Raw genomic sequence first — 26429 nt, 5'->3', positions numbered from 1 at the left:
CTGGAATCAGCTGTTCCTGGTCATTCTGTCTCTCCCGTGGTAGGCTACCCACATTCTTCAGTGGGCTGGTATTTAAAGTCTTTAATTGTGATAGCATCCACATTTGACCAATACATCTGAATAAACTATACCAACTGGTTTGATTGAAATAACTGGATTCAGGTTTGGGATTCAGGGTTTAATCAGTCCTAAGTTTTATCATGTCCTGATGAAAATGACCTTTTTTTGGATAGAGTTTTGACCATTCTGATCATAGCTGCCTTCCTCCTCCTGTTTTTTCCTGGAAGGTGGTAAGATTGCATGGGGGCTGTTTGCATCTGATACTGGGGCGTGCTGGGAACCACCAGATCCCTGGAGAGCGATGGAGACAAAGTAGTGGCCTGTCTGTTCAGCATTGGTGGTGGTGTCCATCAAAAACACTTTTTGGGTCATCACGAGACAGGCTGGGACCTGGAACCCTTTGCTGCAGTGCTTGCACCTGGACAGATGTCTATTCCAGCAACAAAATACAAAGAAATCATAAGGGACTAAAAATAACTGTGTGTATGTGCAGTTGGTGCAGATTATGGACAGGAAGATACAAAAAGACCAAAAGAACCCATCGGCCACTTCTGAGGCAACTTCTGAAAAGCCGGAAGCAAAAGCACATGCCCCCTGCTCTAGCTTGATCCCTGGACCCACCCTACCCTCACCCCATATAAGGAACAAGCTCCGCCCAAAGAGCAAACAAGAGCACTAGTTACTTGTTTTCAGCCCCTTGTGTTGCAGCTCCAGTCCCAGTAAATCCTTGCCTGAATTTCTTGTCTGGCCTCTTTATCAATTTCTATTGATTAGGGAGTCCCAGAAATCCGGTTGGTAGCAATCTGATGGGCAGGGTCTTTCCCTTCTCTCACTTCTCCTCATGGTCTCAGGCCGGGGATTTCTGTTCTCATGGAGCTGATGCAGAAAAGGAAGTGATTAGGGCAGGACAGGCTGGCACGGACCACACAGGAACTGGAGAATCAGACAACCCTTGAAGTTCAGAAAAGCCTGAACGCGCCCCCCACCCCGGTCCTGACGAATTGGGGGACCCTCTTAACCTCTTTGGGGGTTTTCAGGTGCCGAGAAGATCAGATCCACCTTTGATAAAAGCTTGTCGTGCCAGATCACATCTTGGGCGAAGCACAAGTTTGATGGGGATCCGGAGGGTGACGGAGATAGGACCACCCTGCAGTACTTGGCATAGACCTTCACTCAAAAGGGCTTGTTGAAATTCCAACTGAACTGGGTGTCCTGTGTTTTTATTTGTGAAGTCTGGCAACCCTAGTTGGGAGCACATTAGGAAACCAGAAGGCACGTTGGTGTTGACCAGGTAAGGGTCTGTGGGGACCCTGGCTTCAGCCTGGCCCCGTCCATGAGCCGAAACCTCTGTGTCTTGGGCTCTCGTGGTCCTGCGTGCAGGGTCGCATCCCCCGGAGCAGTGTAGGCTGCAGCCAAGACTGGTCTCCAGGCTTCCAGCCCACATCAAAGTTATCTGCAAAGTGGAATTCAATTAACTGGTCCAGCAGAGAAGCGCAGGGTCGTGGCACCGTGGGGGAAGGTATCTGGGGAATTGCATGTCGCATGTTTTCCTGCCTGGTGTCAGGGGAACAGAATTGGCTGTAAGTCATTAAAGCGCCTCACAGCCAGCCTCTCCCATTGCCGCTGGAGGCTGCTGCCTGGCATGTGCCAGACTCGGCTACGGGACCCGTTACAGATGGGAAATGACTCCGGTGGCGGGGGAGCCAGGGGCCAGACTTGGCCAACTGGCAGATCAGCTCTCCTGTGTCCATTAATAAAGCCTGGGGACTGTGTGCGCCACCTCTGGGGAGCAGAGGCTGGAAGGCAGCCCCCTGCTGCTAGACAAGGCATCTGGGCAGGGTGGAGAGGCTGGGAGGAAACAGCATCGCTTGAGGTGTGGGGGCAGTTTTGCTCAGACAGTCTCTTCGCCTTTGAAAACTCTTGGCCTTGGGAAATGAATTCCAGCAACCACGGGGTTTATCGAGCTTCTTCCTGCCCACGGCCGTGCCACCTCACTGTGCTGGAGGTCTGGAAAGAGCTCCCTAACGAGTTCCAGGTCCTTGGCAAGGTCTCTCTGCCCATCGGGGCCTCATTTTTTCTCCTTTCTTCTGTGACAAGATGGTAAACTAGAAAAACTTGGAAGCCCCCAGCAGCCCAAGATGCTGTTTTTGCCCTTGGAGGATGACGTGCCATTTTCCTATTGGACATGACTGGGGGTGGGCAGGGGTGTTCACATAGAGTGGGCCCTGTTATAAGCGAGAAGCAAGACTCCTAGGCTCTGGACCTCTCTTTTGAAATTAATACCCTTGAGGGCAGGGGAGTTGGCATCTTGTAGTCAGTGGGTGGCCGAGGAAGGTTCCAGAACAGGGTAGTGACAAGGTGAGAGGAGGGTTGGAAGAGGGAATCGGGGTGGGGGGCCCGACTGGAGTTGGGAAGAACACACAGTGGCCCGAGTCTGAGGTCCCCGAGGGAGGGGCCTGGGTGGGGCCCTGGGAAGTGAGGGTGTGAGGAACTGGAGCTGCAGACCAAGAACTGAGACGGCTCCTGAGGGCTCACTGAAGCCTCCCCGGCATTTCCGAGAGGAGGATGTTTGTGCGGCGGAGCCCTGAGTTATTCCTCGGCAGCAAAAAAAAAAAAAAAAAAAAAAAAAAAAAGCCTGGGAGACGTTAGGAAGGATCGTTTCAAAGCCTTCGGGGGAGGCGCAGCAGCCAAAAAAGGGCAGGGGAAAGAAAAAGCTCCGATGTTTACAGAGAAAAAAAAAGTCAGTGGAAAAAGTGACGGGGAGGTCAAGCCCATTCGAGGGATGGTTCTGTGCGGTCCCCTAGGGAGGGGCCGGTCACCCTCACAGACCTCGGGGGAGAAAGCCACTCGGTCTCTCACCCTGCGACCCCGTATCCCGCCGCCACCGTGGCCCCAGCCCAGCCCTGGAAAGGCCCCCTCCGGTCCGCTCTCTGTCTGCCTGTGCGCGGGAATCGCGTTAATCCACTGTCTCCCTGCGCGAATGGAGTTCACATTTCTGCTTGCAGAGCTCAGATGTCTGCACACCCCCACCCCACCCCAGGCCCTGCTTCAGAAGCCCAGGAGGGTCTGGCTGGGTGGGGGCGAGAGCTCTTTTGTCCGCTGTCTTGACAAAGGGGCCCCGGCCTTTCCCAAGCCCCACAGGTGTGAAGAGCTTGTTACCCTGGTGTTTGTTCAGCCCTATTAGTGGCCTGAAGGACTGTTGACAGAGGGCCCCTTTGTGTGCAGACTCGGCTAAAGCTCTCTAAGCCCTCGACAAACACAGGCCACTTCTCTCCCGGGACTTTATCAGGAACCATCTAAAGCCCGCCTTGGCCGCTGGGAACTCCAGCCTCCTGGATGGGACACTGGGGACGGATTTGAAAGCATTTTCTAGTTTTTTTTTTTCCTTTTTCTTACACCTTGATCCACCTGTTGTCCATTCTGTTTCTGATATCAGAGATAAAGCACAGGTCTGGGGTCAGAGATTTTGTTTTCAAGTTGGAGCTTAAAAAAAAAAAGAAAAGCTTTGTGGCTTGGCAGGCCTTCTGTCTCCTAAGAGAAGGTGTCAAAGATATTTCCAGAAAGCTCGGTGGACTCCCTGCTATGAGAACTCAGCTTCAAGGGGGTTCTCGGGCTCTCCCACCCAGAGTTCCTCACTGCTGACAGCCCTCTTGGAAATCCTTTCACCAAGATTCCTGCATCAACTCTCCACCCAACAACCTTCTCCCTCAGCATGGTTTTCTCTGCCCAGAGCCCTGGAGAGTCCGCCCTTATGAAGCAGGTGGTTACCATTCTTGTCGACTACTCCCCTTCTGAGGCTGCTCCCATGGTGAACACCCCATCACCTCCACAAGATCAAGGTCACGGTCTGCAGGAGCCCCCTCAGAGCCATGGTACAATTGTGCCCTATCTCTGACCTACCTGCAGGCTGAAAATGGTCTTCCTGACACCTGACCCACTCAGTCCCACCCCTGTGGCTTGTTTGCAGCTAGAGCACACTCCTGAACTCCCAGAAGCGTCCCTGCCAGGTAGAACCTGCCCCTTAACCTCCAGGAGTTTTGGTGTCCCTCTGCCATAGACTTTCAGGGCTGGGAAAGAACTCAGAGATCATCAGACCCAATGTCCTTATTTTTCTGATGAGAACACAGAGGCTCAGAGAGGCTGAGGGCTTTCCAATGATGGACACCGGGGTGAGCCGCAGAGCCAGGACTAGGACTTAGGTCCCCGCTCTCCCAAATCAGCTCCAGTTCTCTTGCCTCTCGTCTCTGCAGCCTTGTGATGTTGTATTAGTTGTGTGCCACTTTGAGTTTACTTAATCATAATGGCACAGTGGTAAAGAGTTTACCTGCCACTGCAGGAGACGCGGGTTCAATCCCTGGGTTGGGAAGATCCCCTGGAGAAGGAAATGGCAACCCACTCCAGTATTCTTGCCTGGAGAATTCCATGGACAGAGGAACCTGGTGGGCTACAGTCCATGGGGTGTCCAAGAATCGGACACAACTTAGTGGCTAAACAACAATAACAACAGCAACGATCATGACTCCACTCAAGTGTGAGGTTCTAGGTCCTTTCTTTGCCTTCACACATCTTTTTTTACCTCTGCATGTTCTGAGCCAGTGGTCCTCATGGTGTGGCCCTGGGACGGGCAGCGTCAGCATCACCTGGGGTGGTGTTAGCAGCACAGGTGGTCATGCCCCGCGTGCAGCCTACTGAACAGGTCCTGGGTGTGGGGTTCAGCTGCCTCTGTTTTGGCAGGCGCTCTTGGTGATTCTACGTACTCATCTACGCACTCACGTTTGAGAACCGTCCCACATTGGGTTCTTGGCAGGGGTTTAGTGGCTCCTTGAATTGAAAAGCAAACCTCAAGAGAAGGAAGGAGGACCATATATAGTCTTGAACAAGCAAAGTGTAGCAGGATCAATCCCATTCCAGGTTTGCTTCCCAACTCAGAGGCTGGCATATCTAAGGGGCTCTGTTAATATTTATTGAATGAAGAGATGGACACGCCCTCATGCAGAAGTGTGCAGTGTCTGGTGGGGGTTGTCATTGGTGGTCCTGTCTCATGTCTTTAGGCGTCACATCTTCTTTCTGGGAAACCCCTGGAGCCCCGTGGATCAATCCTTAGCTCAGCTGGGCACTGTCACACCCAGCCTGGACTGTTGGCTTTTCTTCCAGTCAAGCGAGTTGTCCAGTCCTCCTGGCTGTGTCTAGGTGGTGCGTTCAACAGTAGTTCAGATTGAAGCTGACATTTGGACACAACGCAACGCACTCTGCAAATGACTACAAGCCCTCGAGCCTTGGCTGGAACCAAATGGCTCCCATGAGATGCTTCTAGTCTCTTAGCAGCTGCACAGCCTCTTTGGCTCACCCCAGCTGGGCACCACCGTGTCGCATTGGCAGCTGATGTCCGGGTGACAAGCTTTAAGCCCTGTATTCAGGGGGAAGGGGTAGTCCTCAGGAGTGAGCTGACAGCAGCATTGACCAGACTTTTTCATATACCAGGTATCCCCGAAGACTCTGCCAGGGTAGGGACCACATTTGTCCTGCCCACTGTGCTATCCCAGCCCCTTGCCTGGAGCTTGGCATGTAATAGGTGCCTGGGAAATACCAACTGAGTGAGTAAATAAACCTATGGGCTACCAGATTTGCCATTAGTAAAAATGAAACCTGAAGTCTGGAGTTTGCAAATTGATGTATGCCAGTGATCATTTTTCTTATGCCCAGCTCACCTGTAGACACTTGGGTGGATCCTGCCTAAGCCCCTGTCCAGGACGAAGCCCTTGGAGAGCCCTGCACAGTGTCCCCAGGTGCTGGCGGGAGCCAGGTGTGTGGGGAGCCATGGCAGCTCAGCCTGGTCATCTCGGAGAAGCTGGAACTGGGCTCCAAGAACCCACCCTGGGGGCGGAATACTTAACATTTATAAAAAAGGGTCAAACGATTTCTAAATAAACAGTATACCAAGTAGAGTAGCAAAAGACTAAGTAAAAGGAAATACAAACTACCCCAAATTCTTAAAAATAACTCTCAAATATTTTTGTTATTCTGAACCAGTCGTTTCAGAAGTTTCTTCTGAAAGCAGACCTCCCCCCCACGGCTCCATTGCAGACACCACCTTTGCCTCCCCATGGGCTCTGTCTCCAGAGTGGCTTCTATTCCAACCGATTTCTTTTCAATTTAGTTCTAATGCCACTAACCTTTGCTGCTGGTCTGTGGGCCAGTAGCAGCAGTGCCCGGGGTGGGGGCATGGGGGTGGCTGTTAGAGATGCAGACTCCCAGGCCCCTCAGGCCCTTCTGAATCAGAATCTGCATTTGAACAGGTTTCCCAGGGGGTTCCATCTGCAGCCACGGCAAGAACACTCATCTGTCCTCTGATTTTTTTTTTTTTTTCAGGCCCTGCTGTCTCTATCTGGTCTCAGCAGAAGGGCCTCCCTGAACATCAGTACCCCCATAGCTCTAGCATGCGTACTCAGTTCTGTCTGACTCTTCGTGACCTTTTTGACTGCAGTGCGCCAGGCTCCTCTGTCCATGGGATTCTCCAGGCAAAAATACTGGAGTCGGTTGCCATTTCCTCCTCCAGGGGACCCAGGGATAGAACCCGCATCTCCTGCAGTGGCAGGTGGATTCTTCACCACTGAGCCAGCCTTGAAGCTCCCATAGCTCTAGGCACAGTGGGAAATTCCAGGTCTACAGTGTGGTTACCAGACTGCTGTCTGGCTCTTCTGAGACAGAAGCGCCCTGAGGGCAGATCTCTGTCTTGTCTGCTCACACCACAATCTGGTCCTTTTAAAGGCTTCTGTTGGCATTTGTTGAAGGAAGAAACGGCTGCCACTCTCTGGGTGGCATTTGAAGCTGCAGAGTTTGCTGTTTCAGGCAGCAGCCAAGGATGTAAAGCTTCCCCTACCCTTGGGCTGAGGGATTCACCATTTCTCTAACCCAGGCTTTCTCACACTTGGCAGTATTAGCATTTGGGGTGGTATGACTTGGCTGTGTCTGCTCTGTGCTGGGTAGGACTTTGGTGTCTGTCCTCAAGATGCTGATAGCAGCTCCTTTGGCAGTTGTGACATCCAAAAATGTCTGTAGTAATGTTGTCCAACGTCTGCTGGGGGACAGAATGGCCCGTGGTTGAGAACCACCGCTCTAATCCCCTACCTGGAATGTTCTGGACATTTCGTGTGTCACTTAGTAGGCCTTGTGGCCCTCACCTGGCAGCCACAGACCAAATTAGCAAAGGAACTGGTGATGGAGGCAGCCCCCTCCCCGCTCCAACCCTGTAAGTGCCTGTTGTGTTCCACCTGCCCCGGTAGCCTGGACATGTGGAAATGTGTCCATTCCATTTAAGTTGTTGAAATCTTGACAGCAAGTTGCTTAAAAGTGTCAGGCGCTCAGCTAAGCTGGAGAGACACCTGAGATGTTCGAATTTGAAGCAGGTGACTTAAACAACAGGTCTAAAATGATAGTAACATTGAAATCTTTAATCAGAAAGATGCTTAACCAGTGAAAGTGGCGACTGCCCTTAGCTCCATTTTCGCTCATGGAATGGTCCACTGATGGAGGGACAGCTGGATCAGACAGTTAGGGGGCTGGTCTCACTAGTAATGAGTGAGGGGTCTCATGGCAGGTCTGAGAGCTGTGCTTCCATGGGCACTCAGGCGGCCCAGGGCTAGGGACTGTTTCCTGCATACAAAGCCCCCAGCCTGCGGGTGGAACACACAGGGGCCGGTTATTTGGGGCAGTTCAGTTGCAGATATGTGAGTCCAGAGTGCCCTGCTGTGCTGCCAGACTAACCTGGGCAACTTTTCTCAGAAGTACTGACCTGGAAGGGGAAAATGTTAGGATGGATCCTGTGTGCGGGGAAGGTGGGGAGGACCCTGTGCTCCGAGCTCCGAGGGGGCCCATTGAACAAGGCCCACCCTGTTCCACGAGCTCCCCTGAGCCACATGGCATTCAGGGGAGCCGGGACCTGAGTCTCTGAGAGACAGGGCCAGGATCCAGCTTAGCAACATGTGCTGGGTTTTCCCAGGGCCTGGGAGAGCCCTGGGGGGACTGGGGTTAGCACATCACACCTTTCAGGAGAGGGCCAGCTCCTGTGACTGGTAAAACCAACAAACCAACGGGTTTGTTATCAAACCAACAGGGGCGGATTCAGTCGCCATGGTGTGTGAGGTCTTACTAGGCCTTCCTTGGGGTCCCCGAAGGAGTCCAGGGCATCCTAATGTGGGTTCTTCTCCTTGGAGCACTGCAGTCCACTTGAGCAGACAGGAGCTAAATCAATGAGTTAAAGCAGCAGGACAAGTTTAAAGGAGTTCAAAGCCACAAGAAATATCACAAATGCCACAAGGCTATGCCTTGGTGGAGGGTGTCAGTCCCCCACTTATCCTATATTTCTACCTATCTACCTACCTAATCTTTCTACTCATCCACCCACCCATCCATATATCCACCCACCTACCCATCTACCCATACACTCATCCATTCATCCACCCATCATCCATCCATCCATCCACCTACCCACCCACCCACCCACCAGCCCATCCATCATCCATGTGTCCACCTACTCAGCCACCCACCCATCCATCCGTCCGTCCATCCATCCATCCATTCATCCATTCATCTTCCCTCTTGCTTTCTTATTTTTGCTCTCTCTTTCTCTCATTTGTACAATGAAAGCATATCGAGGTCTGCTGTGGGCTGGAAGATATAAGGGTGAACACTGTCCTCATCCTCCAGGAACCATCCCCATTGAGGGGAGCATTTGTCCCACTTTATGTAAGAGCTTGCTCATCTGCCCCATCCATCTATGATACCAGGAGCCCCTGTCTCCCTCAGGGCCTGTGGCACTGGACATGGCACAAAGCTGGAGCACCTACCTGTGTGTTGCTTGAACCACCTGGAGGTGGTGAGGGGTTGGACAGTCCAGGTTGCTGGGAGAAGTTCATAGAAGCTTAAGGAGTGGTGGTGACAGGTATGTGTGAAGAGGCTTAGAGGACCTTTTGATAGGAGAGGAAAATGGGACTCCATTTCCTGAACCCCTTTCCCTGCTGGGTGGTGGGTGAGGAGCTCGCTTCCTCCTTCCTCTTTCCCAATGTCCCCATGTCATGCCTTTGGGTCTGAAATGCAACTGTCTGTGAAGTGTCCTTGGCGGTCTCCACACAACAACTGAAGGAGGCGTGGTGCTTGGGGTGCAGGCCAGACCAGCTCCCTTGGGTGGCTGGTCTTTTGGTCCCAGGGGTCCCCCTGGTCAGGGTGCAGCGGTGCTCCTCTAAGCTGTGCTGCCCTCTGCCCTCCCTGGTCTCCCAGGCTGACCTCTCCATTCTCACAAACCTCCCCTTTCCTTCCCGCCTTGAAATCTGATAACAGAACTAATACCCAATATTTTTGCCTCCAAGAGAGGCAGGAGATAAACAGGAAGGCGTGAGGGATTAAGGTGTCTTTCGAAGGAAGGGGCAGGGGACAGGCTGGGAGCCGGGCGACATCCCTGTGTGCAGCCGAGGGCTCCAGATGTGAGCTGCTTGGCCCGACGCATTTTTCCATTTGTGCAGAGAAAATAAAACAAAGAGAAAAGAAAACAAGCTGTAAAATGCGTTGCAGAAGCCTGAGTGTGGGCAATGGTCACTGATGTCCCCTGACAGCTCCAGGAGGAGGGGGGACAGGGTGGGGGGCAGGGGAGCCCTGCCTTTTGATGTTCAGTCTCTGAGCTTTCTTTTGTGTGAGAGTTGTTTGGGAAGAGCTTCGGTTGGTGGAAGGTGCGTGGAAAGTAGAGCGATACCAGCCAGAGGTTTCCCTTGGAGTGGGGAAGTGGGGTGCTGAGCTCCCAGGAGGTCACGGGGGACAGCTGGGCTGACTTTGCAGATGTGAATACCAGCTTAGCATCTGCCTCTGAGATGGACCAGAAGATGCTGCTCCTGAGGCCTTTCTCCTAGCCCAGAGGCCTGAGGAAGTGTCACCCTGGAGATCCTTCCAGATCCCTATGTCAGGCCCTGTGACTTCTGTCCAAGTAGAAAAGATCTGGATTCTGATCCTTGGTCTAGGGCGAGCTGTTCCTTCCAGGGACCTGGTCCTTTCCTTTGGGGCAATTGGCCAGGAACCGAGAGACCTGGGCTCTAGTCCTGGGCCCCCATTTCCTGGCTCGGTGGTCCTAGGCTGGTAGTTTGCTTAACCCCTCAGAGCAGCACCCTCTCCCCAAGTCTGGCTGAGTGAGTCCCCAGCCACTGTGAACTTGTATCATTCCCTGTGCTCCTGGGCAGGGCATGGCTGAAGAGGTTTCTTTGTATCTAGTTGAACTCAGCCCTGAGGGCTGGAGGTGATGCGGGGAGACTTGTAAAGCTCTTGGGAGTCATTCTTTGGCCTAATTTGGCTTCTGGATGCTTCTTCCAGACTTCAGGCTTAAGCTGAGGTCTTTTCTCTTGTATCACACACAGCACGTCCTCTAAAGCCCTCATCCATCTCTACTTGTAAATAGTGTGTCATTTGGAGAGTGACTCTAGGAAGAATATTTAAAGAAGTTTATCATAACATCAGAGAGAAAAATGAAAGAGGCAAAATTTTTTAAATCACCGAAGTAGTATGTGAATAAGAAACTGGTAAAAATATTTGCAACTGGTATATAAAACATACAAATACAGTACATGTCATCAGAAAAAAAAACCCACCTTATTTGAAAACTGGGCAAATGACATGAACAGGCAGTGCATATACAAAAAAAGAAATATAAATAGAAAAACAAACACACGGAGAAATGTCCAACCTCACTGGTCATCAAAGACATACAAATTAAAATTGTGTGTTTTCCAGATGAATTGGCAAAGGTTAAAAAATAAAAAAGGAATGCTGATACCAAATGCATATTGTTTTTCTTTTCAGCAGTATGGAGAATAGGAAGTAGGAGCTTTCACATCCTGTTAGTGGGAGAGTAAACCAGGACAGCCTTTCTTGAGGGCAATTTGGCATTTGGGATCTCGAGTTAAAAACACCAAAATTTAACATAGCAATTCTGCCCTGAGAAATTTACTGAATGACAGTCATCAGAACAGAGTACACACATGTGTGTTCAAAGGTGGTTACCACTGTATTGTTTATAATAGTGAAAAACTGGAAGTAACTGCCCAACCCGGGAAGGCTCTGCTTTTTATTTTGAATTTTTGGCCACACCTCGTGGCATGTGGGATCTTCCTCAACAAAGGCTTGAACCCACACCCCCTGCATTGGACGGCAGAGTCTTAACTACTGGACCGCCAGGGAAGGCCCAAGGCCCAGCTTTTCACTGCGTCAACTTCTGTTTCCAAGGAGCCCATTTCGTGTATTCATGTTATCTGACATTAAAAAATATTCATCATCGTGCGAAAATAGCTAGGAAGTGAGAGGTACATGGATGATCCATGTCTGTCAGAAAGAAAGAGCTCCACAGCTGAGTAAATGTTAATTAAAGCCTGCAGGGAAAGCCCCGATATTAACAGCAGTTGGTGGAAATTTGAGTTTTGTTTTTTTTTTTTTTTAACCATTCTGCTTTTGTTTTTCAAGTGTCTGGTATTAAACATATATTTAACAATTACATAAAAGGTGATTTAGGACTTCCCTGGTGGTCCAGTGGTTAAGACTCTGCTTCCAATGCAAGGGGCAGGGGTTCAATCCCTGATCAGGGGACTAAGATCCCACATGCCACGTGCTGCAGTCAGGGAAAAAAAAAAGCTATTTAAAACAAGCTTATCACAAAAACAAAAGAAGTTGCGTTGTAGAGTGTGCAAGATTAGGCCAGATTTAAGCTGGAGATACCCCCGAGTTAGAAGCCTAAAGAAGAAACAGGTAACAGTGTCACAGGGTAACATGAGGAAGGCTGAGTGCGGGGGGCCCTCCTGGGTGCCTGGGGAGCTCAGAGCCTTTGTGTGTAAGCCGGGCGGGCGGAAGGTGAAGATGGGCCTGGAAGTGACATTGAAACCAAGAAAGGGCTGATGGAAGGAGGCGGTCAGATGAGAAGGGGGCTTGAGAGCAGAGAGTCCTAGGAGGGAAGGAGCAGCACATGCCTGTCTCCACAGAGGGGACGAGTGAGGGGTCCTCCTATGTGGCCTGCTCCAGAAACTGAAAGGGTTTGACACAGCTGAAGCCTAAGAGGAGAGGGGGCTGAGCAGAGCTACAGTGGGAGAGAGGAGCCGGACCAGTTTATACAGAGCCCTGGAGGCAGTGTTAAATGATTTTTATTTTATTCAGTGGGGAGCCACTGAAAAATTTCAAGTAGGTGCTGGACATCCTCAGACAGGGGCTCGGAACTCCTGCTCCAATTATAGTGTTGGGAGCCTGGAGGGCTCAGTGGGGCGGGGGTTGGGGGAGGGCGGTGTCTGAGGTCTGATGGATGGAGAGCAGTGAATGGGTCTGGGGGAAGCGCCTCTGGGTCCACACGAAGACCTCGAAGCGGAAGCCGGAAATGTGGAAGCCGGAAATGTGGATTTGCGGGTCAGGAGCACAGAGGCGGTCACTGCTGTGAGGGGTGAACCAGGCAGACCCGGCAGAGCATCAGAGCGGAGGGGAAAAGTCCACAGGAACACTAGTGTGGGGAACAGGCAGAGGGAAACAGGATTAGGCAGAACTGTGAAGGCCAGGGGTGGGATGCTGAGGGCCTGTCCAGAGGACCCGGCTGCCAGGAGCATGGCCACCACGCTGTGGGAGGAAGTTCTGCAAGTTGATGGCAGGAGGGGAGATGGTGCAGGAGGAGGTGGGGAAAAGGAGAGGCCAGGCCAGTGTCTGGAGCTCAAGGACGTGCGGAGTGTGCATGGGTAGAAGTGATGCTCAGAAGCAGTACGTGCATCTGCTTGGGCTGCGGTGATAAAATGCCTCCCGCTGGGACGCTTAAACCAACACATGTGTTCTTCTCATAATTTGGAGGCTGGAGTCAGGATCAAAATGTGGGCAGGTCTGCTTTCTCCTGAGACCTCTCTCCTTGACTTGCACCCCTGCCACCTCTCTGGGTGTCCAGACTTCCTCTCTATAAAAAGAGGACGCCGGTGCTTGGACTAGGGCCCACACTAGTGTCCTCATTAAAACGAGAGAGGACCCCATCTCTAGGGTAGGTCCTCTGTCCGCCAGTGAAGTAAAAGTCATTCAGTGGTGTCTGACTATACTGTCCATGGGATTCTCCAGGTCAGAATACTGTAGTGGTAGCCTTTCCTTTCTCCAGGGGATTTTCCCAACCTAGGGATCGAACCCAGGTCTCCCTCCCACATTGCGGGCGGATTCTTTTTTACCAGCTGAGCCACCAGGGAAGCCCAAGAATACTGGAGTGGGTAGCCTATCCCTTCTCCAACGGATCTTCCCGACCCAGGAACCAAACTGGGGTCTCCTGCATTGCAGGCGGATTCTTTACCAACTGAGCTATCAGGGAAGCCCTCTGTCTGCCAGGATGTCTCCAAATACAAATTACATTTGGAGATTCTGGGGTTAGGGCTTCAGCATATGAATGGGGGGCGGGGGAGGGGCACAGTTCAGCCCATAACAAGCAGGATTTGGGCACAAGAAGGATGCCAGCTGCACCTCCCAACTCTGACTGGGTATAGATAGAGGGTGGGGGTGGTGATCCTTTGCAGGAATTGAACCATCTCCATGGGGAGAGAAGCAAGTGCCTGGCGATGGGTCAGGCACAGTCAGGGGCTGATGAATGCAAACAGGGGAGCCTAGGAAAAGCTCCCAGAGGAAGGGCTGCCTTGAGGTCGGGCCGTGGAGGAGGGGGAATGGGAGGGGATGTCCAGAGTCTTTGGTGGCCCCCTCCTGACCGGAGTCTCTGCCTCCCGCAGCCTGTAACTGCAATCTGCATGCCCGGCGGTGCCGTTTCAACATGGAGCTTTACAAGCTGTCGGGGCGCAAGAGTGGGGGCGTCTGCCTTAATTGTCGCCACAACACGGCCGGCCGTCACTGCCACTACTGCAAGGAGGGCTACTACCGCGACCTGGGCAAGCCCATCACCCACCGCAAGGCCTGCAAAGGTAGGCGGGGCGAGGCCCCGGCGCCGCCTCTATCTTCCTATATCTGTCTATCTATATCTGTCTGTCTATCTATCTCCCCCTCTATCTCTTTTATTCTTATCCCCACGCTGAGATCATCGCATGCATGCACGCCTTTTGGAGGTGTAAGCCGGAACAAAGGGGCGGTGGAGACGCGACTCAGGGAGAAGAAAGGGGAGTGGTGATCCCGGCCAGGGTGCAGGGCTCCCCGCCCCGCCCGGCCCCGCCCCCTCTGTCCGCACAGGTGTGCCGCATACCGCAGGGCGGGGGTCATGTTCGCCCGGCTTACTCTCGGCACAAAGGACTCTCTTTCACCAAAACCTCGCAGATGCATTTCTTTGGAGGTGTGCGCCCACCCCCCCCCCCCGCCCCACCCCTCGCGGCCTCCTCCAGCCCTCAACACTCAGACAGATGCGCACCTTCACAGATGTCAGCAACTTGGGGAGGGGGAAAGTGGGGTGAGAGGCAGGGGTTCAGAAGGAGCATTTAATCCACCTGCAAATAGTTTCACTTCTCAGGACAAAAAATTAAACGGAGACGGGGGTCTCTATTTTCGTTCATTGAAGCAAGCTGTAATGTTTTAACTTTCTGCTGTTTGTTTTCTCCCACTAACAAAAATGAAGCCATGATCAGATGACTCCAAGGAGTTGATGAAATGCCAGGGAATTTAGTGACAATGGGGGAGGGAAGAAGTGCTCCCCTCCTCCTCCCCACCCTGCCACATGCATTTGTTTTTGGGAATTCCAGGAACCAAGGCCCTCTGGGTCCAAAACTTGGGGCCTAGGGACACTGCTTGCCGAGAGCCTGACTTCCTGGGAACATGTTCATCTCCGAGGGCTCTTGGGCCACAAGCCAGTGTGGCTGGGGTCCTCACAAGGGCCTGTAAAGACCCTGAGGCAGAAGAGACCCAAGCCAACCTAGGCCTGGATGAGGAGCTGCAGCAGAGGAGTCCTTCTATGGCTACTGCTTAGCCCTGGATGAAGCCAGAGTATCATCTTCTTAACAGGAAATCCACCAGATGTTGGGCACTTGTGTGCAGTACTGATTACATAATTTGTGGGCCCCGGTGCAAAATGAAAATATGGGACTTCTTCTTGTTCAGGAATTGCTAAGAATTTCAAAATGGCAAGCAGAGTTTCAGCCTAGCTTGTGCTCTTCTGAGTGTGGGGCCCATGCAGCCTGCCCTACTGGTGCAGAAAGCTTTTCTCTAAAAAACAGATTCCCAGTCTGTCTTCTCCCAGAGAAGTCCCTGAGGTTCCAAATGAGCAGAGATGAACAGGGTGGCTTCTCTCACACAAGGTCTCTTTCCAGTTTTGTGGACCTAAGGCTGCCTCTGGTGGTTGCCGAGAGAAATTTAAGCACTAAGTAGCTGGGCTGTTTTCCATGTTAAAAACAACCGATCCAGGTGAGAAAGCCCCAGGAGAGTTTGACCAGAAATTGAGAAAGATGACCTGGGAAAACGGACCCAAAAAATATCCACAGTAGCAGGAAGGCAGGGGCAACAGGGAAGGAGGGCTTTGGGTTTTCAGAGGAAGTAGTTGGAAGGTGGCCAGTGCCTTGTGCCCAAGTGTTTTGTTGTCTTTTTTCTATAGAAGAAATTGAAGTTGGGGTCTTATAAACAACTGGCTGCACATAGATTTCTTGGGGATTTGGCCAAAGAAATTTACTCAATGGGGGCCAGTCAGGTGGGCAATCCTGTGCCCATGAATGAGATCTGAGCTCTGTTTGGAAGGGCAGTGGTCACTTCCTGTAGTGCCAGTTTCAGCTGTCAGAGAAGGAAAGGCATGTCCCCTGGAGAGTCAGGAAGGAGCAAGGCCTTGGTCATCTTGCCATCTGCATCCCCTCCCTTTCTTCTGTTGCTATGGGGAGGGCCGAGGGCCGAGTGTGGCCTGACAATGCTCAGAGTGAGATCTCAGAAGGCCACAGGGTCCTGGGAGCCTGCAGACCATCCTCTGGGGCTCTGCCACTCTGGTTCAGTGATGTGGAACTGCAGGCTTCCTGTGCTGGTTTCCAGGAGGAACAGGTTCAGGCAGGCGAGGGTGGGGTCCTGGCTTCTTTCAAATGCTCTGGCCAGCCTGGGTGGCTTTGTCTTTCCTCCCAGCCCTGGACAGCAACCGCTTTGATGTTAACTCTGAGAGAAGGACCCATGGAAGAGGAAAAAAATGTAAGGATGGAATCTGCTCAAAAGAATACTTGCTTATCCTTCTGGGGAAATGTATTAGGAGAAGTGAGACTGTCAGTGCCTCCTGATTGGCAGGGGAGGACAATGTTTCAAGGATCCTGTCTCCTGATTGGTGAGGAAGAGCATTTCCTGAAGGGCTCTGCTTCATGATTGGTGAGAAGAGACAACACGTGGAAGATATCGTCTCTGATTGGTGAGAAGAAGAATGTGACCTGAAAGGTCCTGCCATTTCACTCTGAGGAAAGGCATTCTCTTGAAAGTTCCCCATCTTTCCCCTTAGCTCTTTTTTTTCCTGATGTCACCCCCTTAGAGATGTGGGAACTTGGAGTCCACAGTTCCCCCCACTCAGAAAGACCCTGAGATTTGTGGGGAACCAGCTATAGTTCAGAAGCTGGCAGGAGAAATGTGTACCCTCAAGATCTTCAGACAGGGGTCTTTGTCATCACCTTCGGAGAATTCCACTGTCTTGTCTTCCCAGGGCTGGGTGGTTTAAGGAAATGGTTCCTTTGGTGGCAGCATTTGATCCCAGTATTTTGATCCCTGGTGGTTCACTGTCAGAGGCTTCTAGAATCATGTAGATTGTAGCCCTGGGGTGAAAGCTGTACTTCTTTGCTCTGTCTCAAATGCATTTCATGGGGGGAAATGGGACAGCCAGCAGTGCCTCTTGACTCAACTCGGCCGTTGACCTAAGGGTGCCTGGAAATAGTCATGGGGGCCCCTTGAGCCCCGGACTTCCCAGGGACTGGGAGGAGCCCCGAGCATGGGCCTGAGGCCACCCATATGCTGCGGGTGATGGGCTGACGCCTGACCTTGTTCAGTTGAGAGCAGGGGTGGACCCAGACAAGAACAGCTTGGAGCAAGGGCATTCCATCCCAAGCATCATTATGCCATGCCCCCAAGGGAAGTTTCGTAGCAACAAATTTGTTGGGTTCTTTCTCCCCTCCCCTAGTTTGGAACCAGACGGGGGGCTGGCAGCGCTAGTGCATACAAAGGGCTGTAGTCAACATGCCCAGGGAGCAGGCGGCTGCACTCTCTGCTATTCAGCGCGATTTCACAGCCCTGGGAAGGCCTCATTATGGCCTGGGCTGTTTTCCTATACAAAGTCAGACGAGATGAGTTTCTCCCCTTTCTCTGCAGAAGGGTGTGTGAGTGATACTCGTCCTGGAATCTGTCAAGAGGGATAGGCGGTTTTGTTTACCGTTTGTCTTCTTTATGGACTCGGGGGCTCTTTTTCTTTAGAGCCAGCAAAGAAGACGTTACCATTTAACCATTTCAGCCAGGCCTCCCTTTAAACGATATTAATTTATCATCTCCTCAAACCATCTGTGATGGATAAAGACATTCCGGGTGTCTCCCGTGAACTGAATTGTGATGAGAACGGAGAAATTACCCACCGCATCCAGCGCCCGCCTGGCTCAGAGCGGCCTGTTTCTTGCCATCATTGCCCTGCCCCCTTCAAGTTCACAGTCGCCGTGGCTCATCGCAAGCCGCTGAGAACGTGCCTGAGTCCTCGGAAGCTGTGGGCAACAGTGGACCTGTAGCCCCCCAGGGGTCCCCAGTCTGAGCAGAAAAGCTTCCTGATGTTTGTGCTTCTCCCCCACACCCCCCAACCCCCTTAACAGGGACATTACTTGGGAAGGAACTTCTGCTACCAGAAGAGCAGCAGGTGGTCCCCAGCCCCAGGCTAGGAATTGTCCCATCTGAAAATAGGGATTAATAACAGTCCCTTCTTGGGACTTCCCTGGTGGCCCAGTGGGTAAAACTCCCTGCTTCCAGTGCAGGGGGCCCGGGTTAAATCCCAGATCAGGGATCTAGATCCCACATGCTGTGACTAAGAGTTCACATGCTGACACTAAGGATTCTGCATGCTGCCAGAGAAGATCCAAGATCCGGAGTGATGCAGCTAAGACCTAGCACAGCCAAATAAATACATATTAAAATGATATCAGGAAAGAGACATCACTTTGCCAACAAAGGTCCATCTATCTAGTCAAGGCTATGGTTTTTCCAGTAGCCATGTACGGATGTGAGAGTTGGACCATAAAGAAGGCTGAACACCAAAGAACTGATGGTTTCGAATTGTGCTGGAGAAGACTCTTGAGTCGCTTGGACAGCAAGAAGATCAAACTAATCAATCCTAAAGGAAATCAACCCTGAATATTCATTGCAAGGACTGATGCTGAAGCTCCAATACTTTGGCCACCTGATGCGAAGAACTGACTCATTGGAAAAGACCTTGATGCTAGGAAAGGTTGAGGGCAGGAGAAGAAGGGGATGACAGAGGATGAGATAGTTGGATGGCATCAACGCAATTGACATGACTTTGAGCAAACACTGGGAGACAGTGAAGAACAGGGAAGCCTGGTGTGCTACAGTCCATGGGTTAGCAAAGAGTCGGACATGATTGAGCAACTTAACAACAACAACAACAATAATAATAGTCCCTCATCCCAAGTGTTACAGAGTTGATTAAATGAGATGATGTAGAGGAGGTGCCTGGCACATGGTGTGCACGCCACACCAGGAACTGTTACAATCATGGTACAAGCAGAGGAAAAGTGAGTAACCAGAGCTGCTGTTACTGCCAGCGTGCACACCACGTGGAGACCATCGCCCAGGCTCCCCGCGGCCTTAGTTCTTTCCGTGAGCATGGTGCCTAGGACAGCTGGCCCCTCTTACTTGAGGGGCTTAAACCTCATGTGGACTTGAAAGCTGATTCCCACCAGACTGCACAGGGCCCAAGGAATTTGCCCTAATTCTGTTGCACACCCTCAATATTTGGAGCAAAACTGATAAATGGCTGGAACAGCAGAGCTGGGTGCCTGGCAGCTACAGGCAGGGGTAGGGGTGGGGGGCTCAGTGGAGAAGATGGGAACAGGTTGGGTGTGTCCAGGTGTGGTTCTGAAGGTGCCACTAAGAAAGATCCACAGCATCTGAGGGCCCTCGGGCTGAAAGGCAGATGCAAGGCCCGAGCTGGTCCCCATTCTGGTCACCCGGGTGCTCTGGCATCTCTCCCACCGTCCAGCCCCTGCTTGCCTGCTGGGGTCTGTGCATCCAGTGTGTGCAGACAACACACACACACACACACCTATCTGTACATACACACACACACACACACACACACACACCTGTATACACACACACATCTGAACCTTTCCCCTGTAAATCAGCTGCAGGAAGACTGTAGTTAACTATTAATAGATCATGGAGGGTCAAATAACCCAGTTTGGGATGCTGGGGCTCCCCCTTCCACTTCCTGCTGTCTGCACCTTCATCCGAAAGTGTCGGGGGAAAGAGAGGTCGTGCAACTTGAAATGTGTCTTCTTTTGTGCCTCCTTAGCAACTGCTGGGGGGAGAAGGCAATGGCACCCCACTCCAGTACTCTTGCCTGGAGAATCCCAGGGACAGGGGAGCCTGGTGGGCTGCCGTCTATGGGGTTGCACAGAGTCGGACACCACTGAAGCGACTTAGCAGCAGCAGCAGCAGCAACTGCTGGGAGAAAGAAAAGCAGAGCCTAGGAGGAGTGGACAAACAGCTGAGATGAAGTTTGCGGATTACCTGTGGATTTAAATTATCCTCGTCCCTCATTAGCACGGAGAATTTGGAAGTGGGGAGTGTTCGTTGTTGTGGTTGCCACTGATCTCAGATGTGAGGGGAGGGTCTTTCTTGCGCGTCCCTCCTCCTCTCCTCCAGATTCAGGGTCCATGAAACAGCCTCTTCCCACAGGGAGGGCGACACAGTGGCCCTGAGCCTGTGCACTGATTGAACCCGTGTCCATGGATCTCCTGCCCAACGTGGGAACTGGGGGTCCAGTGGTGACCAGCACAGACAGGTTCCTCTGGAACTTGTGTTCTGGAGGGAGGTTGATGATAAAGAAGAAACAGTAAGCAGAGGATTATTATAGAGTGTGGTGAGTTACATGGAGGAAATAAATAAGCTGGAAATAGTGTAACTGGCAGTGGGGAGGGGAGGCTGCTTTGCAGGGCATCCCATGAGGACCTGTCTGAGGATGGGATGGACTTTAAGATGAGACCTGGGGTTCAGGGGCAAACAGCCATGGGGACACCGAGGAGCGGTACCCATGCCTGAGAGCAGGAAAGGGCTGGAGGGCTCTGGGTCAGAAGGGAGGGAAAGGAAGGGGCCAGTTCTGAGAGCCACGGGGGCCGCCAGGAAGGCTAAGGATCAGTGACCAGACTGATGCTCACAGCGTGCCTCATAAGAAGCTTCTGCTGTGAATGAGCAGACGGGGGAAGTATTTGTGCATCACATATCTGGCCAAGGACTTGAATCCAGCTTATGTGGAGAACTCTCAAAACTGCACAATAAGGCAATACCGACCACTCAGCTAGAAATGGGCAGAATACTTGAACGGCTACTTGGTGAAGATACAGGGATGGTGGATAAATGCCTCAACCATCATTCTTCTGCATTGGGGAGATGTAGACTAGAACCATGGCGGGATGCCACCGCCCACCCATTGTTGCTGTTCAGTCGCTAAGTCGTGCCCCGACTCTTTGTGACCCCATGGACTGTAGATCTCCAGGCTTCTCTGTCCTTGGGATTTCCCGGGCAAGAATACTGGAGTGGGTTGCCATTTCCTTCTCCAGGGGATTTTCCCAATCCAGGAATTGAACCTGCGTCTCCTGCATTGGCAGGTGAATTTTTCACTCCTGAGCCACCAGGGAGAAGTGAAGCATAGAGCTGCCATAATACCAAGCAATGCTTCCTCTTGATGTTTATCCCAGAAAAATGAAATCTGTGTTCATGCAAAAAAAGGCACATGGATGTTGATAAAAGCATTATTCACAACTGGCAAAAACTGAAAACAGCCCAACTGTGCTTTGGTGGGTGAATGGTCAAACAACCAGTGGTATGTCCGTGTTGTGGAATCTGGCAATGCAAATGGACACGCTGTTGACTGACTTGGCAACATGGATGCATTTCAAACGCATTAGGCATGTGTGTGTGATAAGTTGCTTCAGTCGTGTCCGACTCTTTGCAACCTTATGGCTCCTCTGTCCATGGGATTCTCCAGGCTAGAATACAGGAATGGATTGCCATTTCCTGCTCCAGGGAATCTTCTGAACCCAGGGATTGAACGAACCCATGTCCCTTACATCTCCTGCATTGGCAGGTGGATTCTTTACCACTAGCGCCACCTGGGAAGACGCACTGGGCATAAAGGAGGCCAATTTTAAAAGATTACCTGCTGTATGATTCCATCCACCATACATTCTGCTGCTGCTGCTGCTAAGTCACTTAATCGTGTCTGACTCTGTGCGACCCCATAGATGGCAACTCACCAGGCTCTCCCATCCCTGGGATTCTCCAGGCAAGAACACTGGAGTGGGTTGCCATTTCCTTCTCCAATGCATGAAAGTGAAAAGTCAAAGTGAAGCTGCTCAGTCATGTCCGACTCTTTGTGACCCCATGGACTGCAGCCTACCAGGCTCCTCTGTCCATGGGATTTTCCAGGCAAGAGTACTGGAGTGGGGTGCCATCGCCTTCTCTGACCATACATCCTGCACCTCCATAAATCCCAGAATAAGGTATTCTGAAAAGGCAAAGCCCTAGGGTCTGAGAACAGATCCGGGGTTGTCAGGCGTCAGGACAGGGGCCTCACTGCAGAGGAGGATCAGGGCTGCCTGCCTTCCAGGTCAGCTTTATAGGGGCCCTCAGTAACCCCAGTGCACTTCTCATAGCTGACAACACAGATCTCAGAGACCAGAGTCCAGCCCAGTGCAGCAGTTCATGGTGTCGGGCAGGGTGCCCCATGGGTGTGGAGCGAGGGCCTGGCGTGCCTGGCGGCAGGAGCATGTTCCTGGTCCCCTGAGCTGAGACACTGCAGTGGACTACAGCGGTGGGGGTGACGGTCCCCAGGGATAGGACACTGCCCTGGATCTTAGCCTGTTTGGTTGGAAGCAACTTTAGTGCAAGTATAAACCTCTGGCCTTAGAGATGAGCTACCCAAGACTCAGAGCAAGGCACTAGCCCAGGGTCACACCGAATTACTGGCAGGGAAGGATCAGACCTGGGTCTCTTGACACCCATCTGAAACCATCTGTGTGTCCTTAGCTGTTCGTATCTGGCTGATGACCCCAAGCAAGGACAGTCTGGCTTCTCTGCGCCATCGGGCTACCATCCAGCCCATGTGTTCATGAGAAACCTGATCCGGCCGCCTTCTCAGGGCCCTGGGCTTCCTCCTGGTCTCACCTTCCTCTTCATGGAAAAACTCTCTGGTGGATTGTTTCCCAGGGCCAGGTTCTGCCTGCTGCGTGCAGATGATGACTTGTTGGGGAAGGGCCTGACCTCCTCCGAGTGGAGTGGCTGACATCCAGGGAAACGGGAGTCACCGAACCAGGCTTCCTGCAAGAGAAGACATTCTGACCCAGAGCCTGTTCTCGGAAGAATCTGGGAGGCTCTCACTTTGTCCCTTTCACCAGACCCCCCGCCAAGGAGAAGACTTCTACTCGCTCATGTCCACATCCTCCCAGCTCAGCCGCCTTCATCCTCTCCTCTGCCCCCTGTGGTGCTGTGTGCGCCTGCGCGTCTGAGAGTTGTAGGAATCTATGTGTGTTTGTGCGTCTGGGTGTGTTTTGGGTTTTGGGGGATACAGCACAATCCCTTTGGCTTTCTTTCTCTAAGGACCAGGGTTGGAGTCTCCTGTGTAACCAGTGGGCAGCTCAGACCCTCTTCCTGTGGGCATTACTAGCTGGATTCTCTTGTCCAAGGTTGTAGAGAACCTACTGTGGGCTGTTGTGATTCATCAGTTCTCCCCACACCTTGAAGCTCATCCTTCTTTGCCCAGAAGATATAACTTAGCTTTCCGTAATCACGGGGTTTGAGGATAAGTCTTTACTTTGGGGCCATTTAGCTGTGAATTGAGAATGAGTGCAATGCAAGTGTCTGTGTCGGGACTGCGTTTGGCCGCATGTAAGAGATGCCACCTGGCCTTGGTTTCGACAGGGAAGGGTGTATTTCTCCTTGCAGAATGGGAAGTGCAGCGGGACACACAGGAGAGGGCGAGGGCCCTCTGTGACGCGCTCAAGAGATCAGGCCCTTTCTGTCTCTCCACTCCTGGCTGCCTCGGTATAGTCCTGCTAATTTCACAGGCTGGTGCGAGGACCAGAAGGATGGCATGTGGGGGTGTGTACAGCTCAGGGGTCCAAGTGGCAGGGCTGTGTTGCAGGAGTGCCCACCTCTGAGGATGGTCCCCCCACCATGGCAGTGACCTGAGTAGCCTCCCACTCACCGCCACCCACCCCTCCGCCTGGACCCTCTGGGACTCGGCTGACTTCTCTTCCTGTAACAGTGATTTGCGTGAAGCACAAGGCAGCCCGCTGCTTCTCTCAGACCAAGGGCCAGTTGCTCGGAGTCTTTGCAGATCTTGAGAGAATGATTTGGAAACTGCACAGCGAAGAGCCCTCTCCTGTAACCAAAGGCTGGGCCTAAGGACATGCCTGCTCCATGAAGCAGACACACTGCCCTGCCATCACCAAGTTTGGCCCTCAGCTCTGCCCATCTCAGCTGGTGCCTGGCTCCTCCCAGCCAGCTCACCAACCTCAGGGGGCTGAGGGGTCCCCAGCTTTGAAGGGCCTCAGGTCCTTCAAAGGAGGGCGATGCACTCTGCTCCCCCCAGATTCTGCTCTGGGTCAGCTCCTGCCTCGGTGAAGATGACCTGGGCCTGTGGGTGACTTGGCTCGGACCCTCCAGTGACCATGCAACCTTTGGTGACCCCCTCCCGGCCGAGTCCAAGGCCCAGAAGTCACTGGCACACAGCTGTGTTCCGTTAGCACGGAGGGGAGGATGTCTTGGCGTGGGTTTCAGGATTACCAGCAGGCTTGCAAAGCTGGCCAAGGGAGGTCAGCTGGCAGGAGCCTGGGGAGTCCATATCCGCCTCGTGGTGCCCACGCCTGCACCAGGGGCTCGGGACGCCAGGCGCCTGTGCTTCGCCCTTTGCTGTCACCAGGCCAGCTCAGAGAGGCCTCCAGGCCCATCGCCCTTCCTGTCACAGGGATGCATCTAAGGTCATTGGTCACTTCCAACCATCCCCTCTTCATAGCATCATTCACAGTGCACTTCGAGGCTGAGTGAAAGAAAAGAGGGAAGAAGAAGGAAAAAACGTTGGGGAATGAACTTGAATTTAGGATAGATTTGACAGAGGCTTCTAATAGAATGTTTGCTGCTGTCCACAGGGGCGGGATTGGGACAGTTCCATTTCCTCCCCTAGGCCTTGTCCCCTCCCCTCCCCTCACCTGGCTTGGAGCACCCCGCCCCATGCCCCCTCCTCCCCCAGACCCGTACTCCCAGGGTTTCCAGAAACTCTCACGTGTCCAGACACAACTTCAACAAGCAATTCCTCACATTCCTGTCCTTTCTGCACCCTCAGCCCTCCGCCTTCCTCTTCCTAATTCTCTGGGGCCCCTCCTGGGCCCGAGGCTGGCCAGCCGGGAGAGGCCGGGTCTTCACCCGCGGCCTGGCGCCCTCATGCTGAGCGGCACCCGCTGGGGAGGTGTTAGTGTAGCTCTTCGGGGAGCACTGCTCTCGCTTATTCCCGGGGATACTTTTTCCCCATTTGGAATAGAAACAGAGCAGCTCTGGCACCAAGTGAACCTGCAGCAGGTCGCCCTCCTGCAGACAACTCCTCACCCTCTCCAGGCTTCTCTTCCCTGGGGGGAGGGCCAGGGAGACCCCAGGGGAGTGGGCGAGGGCCCTGGCCTCCTTCCTGCCTCCCCTTCTCTGCCTGCGCTGAGTCCACTGCCTCGGTCCGGGGAGGCAGGTGTCCTGTGTTTGCAGATACCACAGTTCTTGCTCAAGCCTCGTGGAGTTAATGGGCATCGAGTTCCCAGGCGCCACTAGTGGTCAAGAGCCTGCGTGCTCACGCAGGAGACGTAGGAGACGTGGGTTCAGTCCCTGGGTTAGGAGGACCCCCTGGAGAAGGGCATGGCAACCCACTCTAGTATGTTTGCCTGGAGAATCCCATGGACAAAGGAGCCTGCGGGGCTACAGTCCGTGGGGCCACACAGAGTCGGACAGACTGAGTGCACATAGCACGATACACTAGTCCTCTGTGTCCAGACACTACAGACGGGGTGACTTAAACCGTAGACACTCATCAGGATTTTGGAGGCAGAGAAGCCCAGGATGGAGGTGCCTGCTGATCTAGTGTCTGATGGAGGTTGCTTCCTGATTTGCCGACCACCACCTTCTTGCTGTGCGCGTGTACTGACAGCTCTTGCTCTCTTCCTCGTCTTCTGAGGGCGCTGATCCCACCATGAAGGTCTCACCCACATGACCACGTCTCCCTGATTACCTCCCAAGGGCTCTGCCTCCTAATGCCATCACATTGGGGGTTAGCTTTCAACATACGTGCAGGGGGGGACGCAGTCATTCAGTCCATAGTAGGCGGCGTGTCCCCTTAAACTCCTCTGGCCATTTTGTCACTGGGTCCTGGAAATAGGGACGGAGCCTTGGGGTGCAGTGTGACGGGGTGGGCAACCTCAGCTCTTTAGCCCATTGCAAACCTGGAGGAGGGGTGTGGGGTGCAGCAGCCCCTGAACTGAGAACCAGGGCCTCGTGGTACTTCCCAGCTTGGCCAGTCCTTTTCTGCAAGGCCCTGGGGGGGTTCCTTCACCTCCAGGTCTTTAAATTTCATCAGGACCTTTAACTGAAGGATAGTTGTGACTCTTCCTGGAGCTACAGTTGATGGGTTTTGTGATCTAGAAGCCTGCGTCTCAGACTGCCTGCCTGCCAGTCAGGTTGGCTGGACAGAGCAGAGTGGGGGCAACAGCCCTGGGAGGGACACGCCTTGCTGACTCCCTCTGAGCTGGCAAAGCCCAGGGCTCCATCAGGTCCCAAACCCTGTCCCTCCCACCCAGAGGTTAGCAAGGATGCCTGGGCGCTAGGAGCTGGCTGGGAGCAAAGGAGCAAGAGGGCACAAAGCAGCCTGTCAAGGGCAGTTGTACCCCCAAATCCGACTCCTGTCCTCCCACTCAGCCACGGGCTGTGAGGTGTTCCTCCTGGGCCTTCAGAAGGGCACTCCAACTTGACTCCTCTGCCCGGACTGTCCTTTCAGGTTGGTCCATTCTGATTTTCGTTTCCCGTCTCCAGGTAGGCAGGTGGTCAGTGATCAGAGCTTCTGGAATGTGTGTGGGTTGGTCCCCCACACCCCGCTCAGCTCTTCCCCTGGGGTGGGGTCTGGGAGGGTGCTGCTAGGTGGGGAG

The 26429-nt window shown here is 52.9% G+C and overlaps 1 protein-coding gene across 3 annotated transcripts in view; it reads left to right on the top strand.

Annotated features, from left to right (window-relative positions):
- NTN1 (netrin 1) overlaps positions 1–26429 on the top strand; it is a 202816-nt gene that overhangs the window by 104845 nt on the left and 71542 nt on the right. For all 3 annotated transcript variants that reach the window (XM_044939287.2, XM_044939286.2, XM_044939288.2), the window contains exon 3: positions 13818–14006. In XM_044939287.2, coding sequence (XP_044795222.1) covers positions 13818–14006 — 189 coding nt within the window. The remainder of the gene's footprint in view (positions 1–13817; positions 14007–26429) is intronic.

The sequence above is a fragment of the Bubalus bubalis genome, chromosome 3, assembly GCF_019923935.1.
Source record: "Bubalus bubalis isolate 160015118507 breed Murrah chromosome 3, NDDB_SH_1, whole genome shotgun sequence".
Lineage (NCBI taxonomy): Eukaryota > Metazoa > Chordata > Mammalia > Artiodactyla > Bovidae > Bubalus > Bubalus bubalis.
The sequence above is the reverse complement of the archived record's forward strand: the minus strand, read 5'-3'. Positions and strand labels throughout refer to the sequence as shown.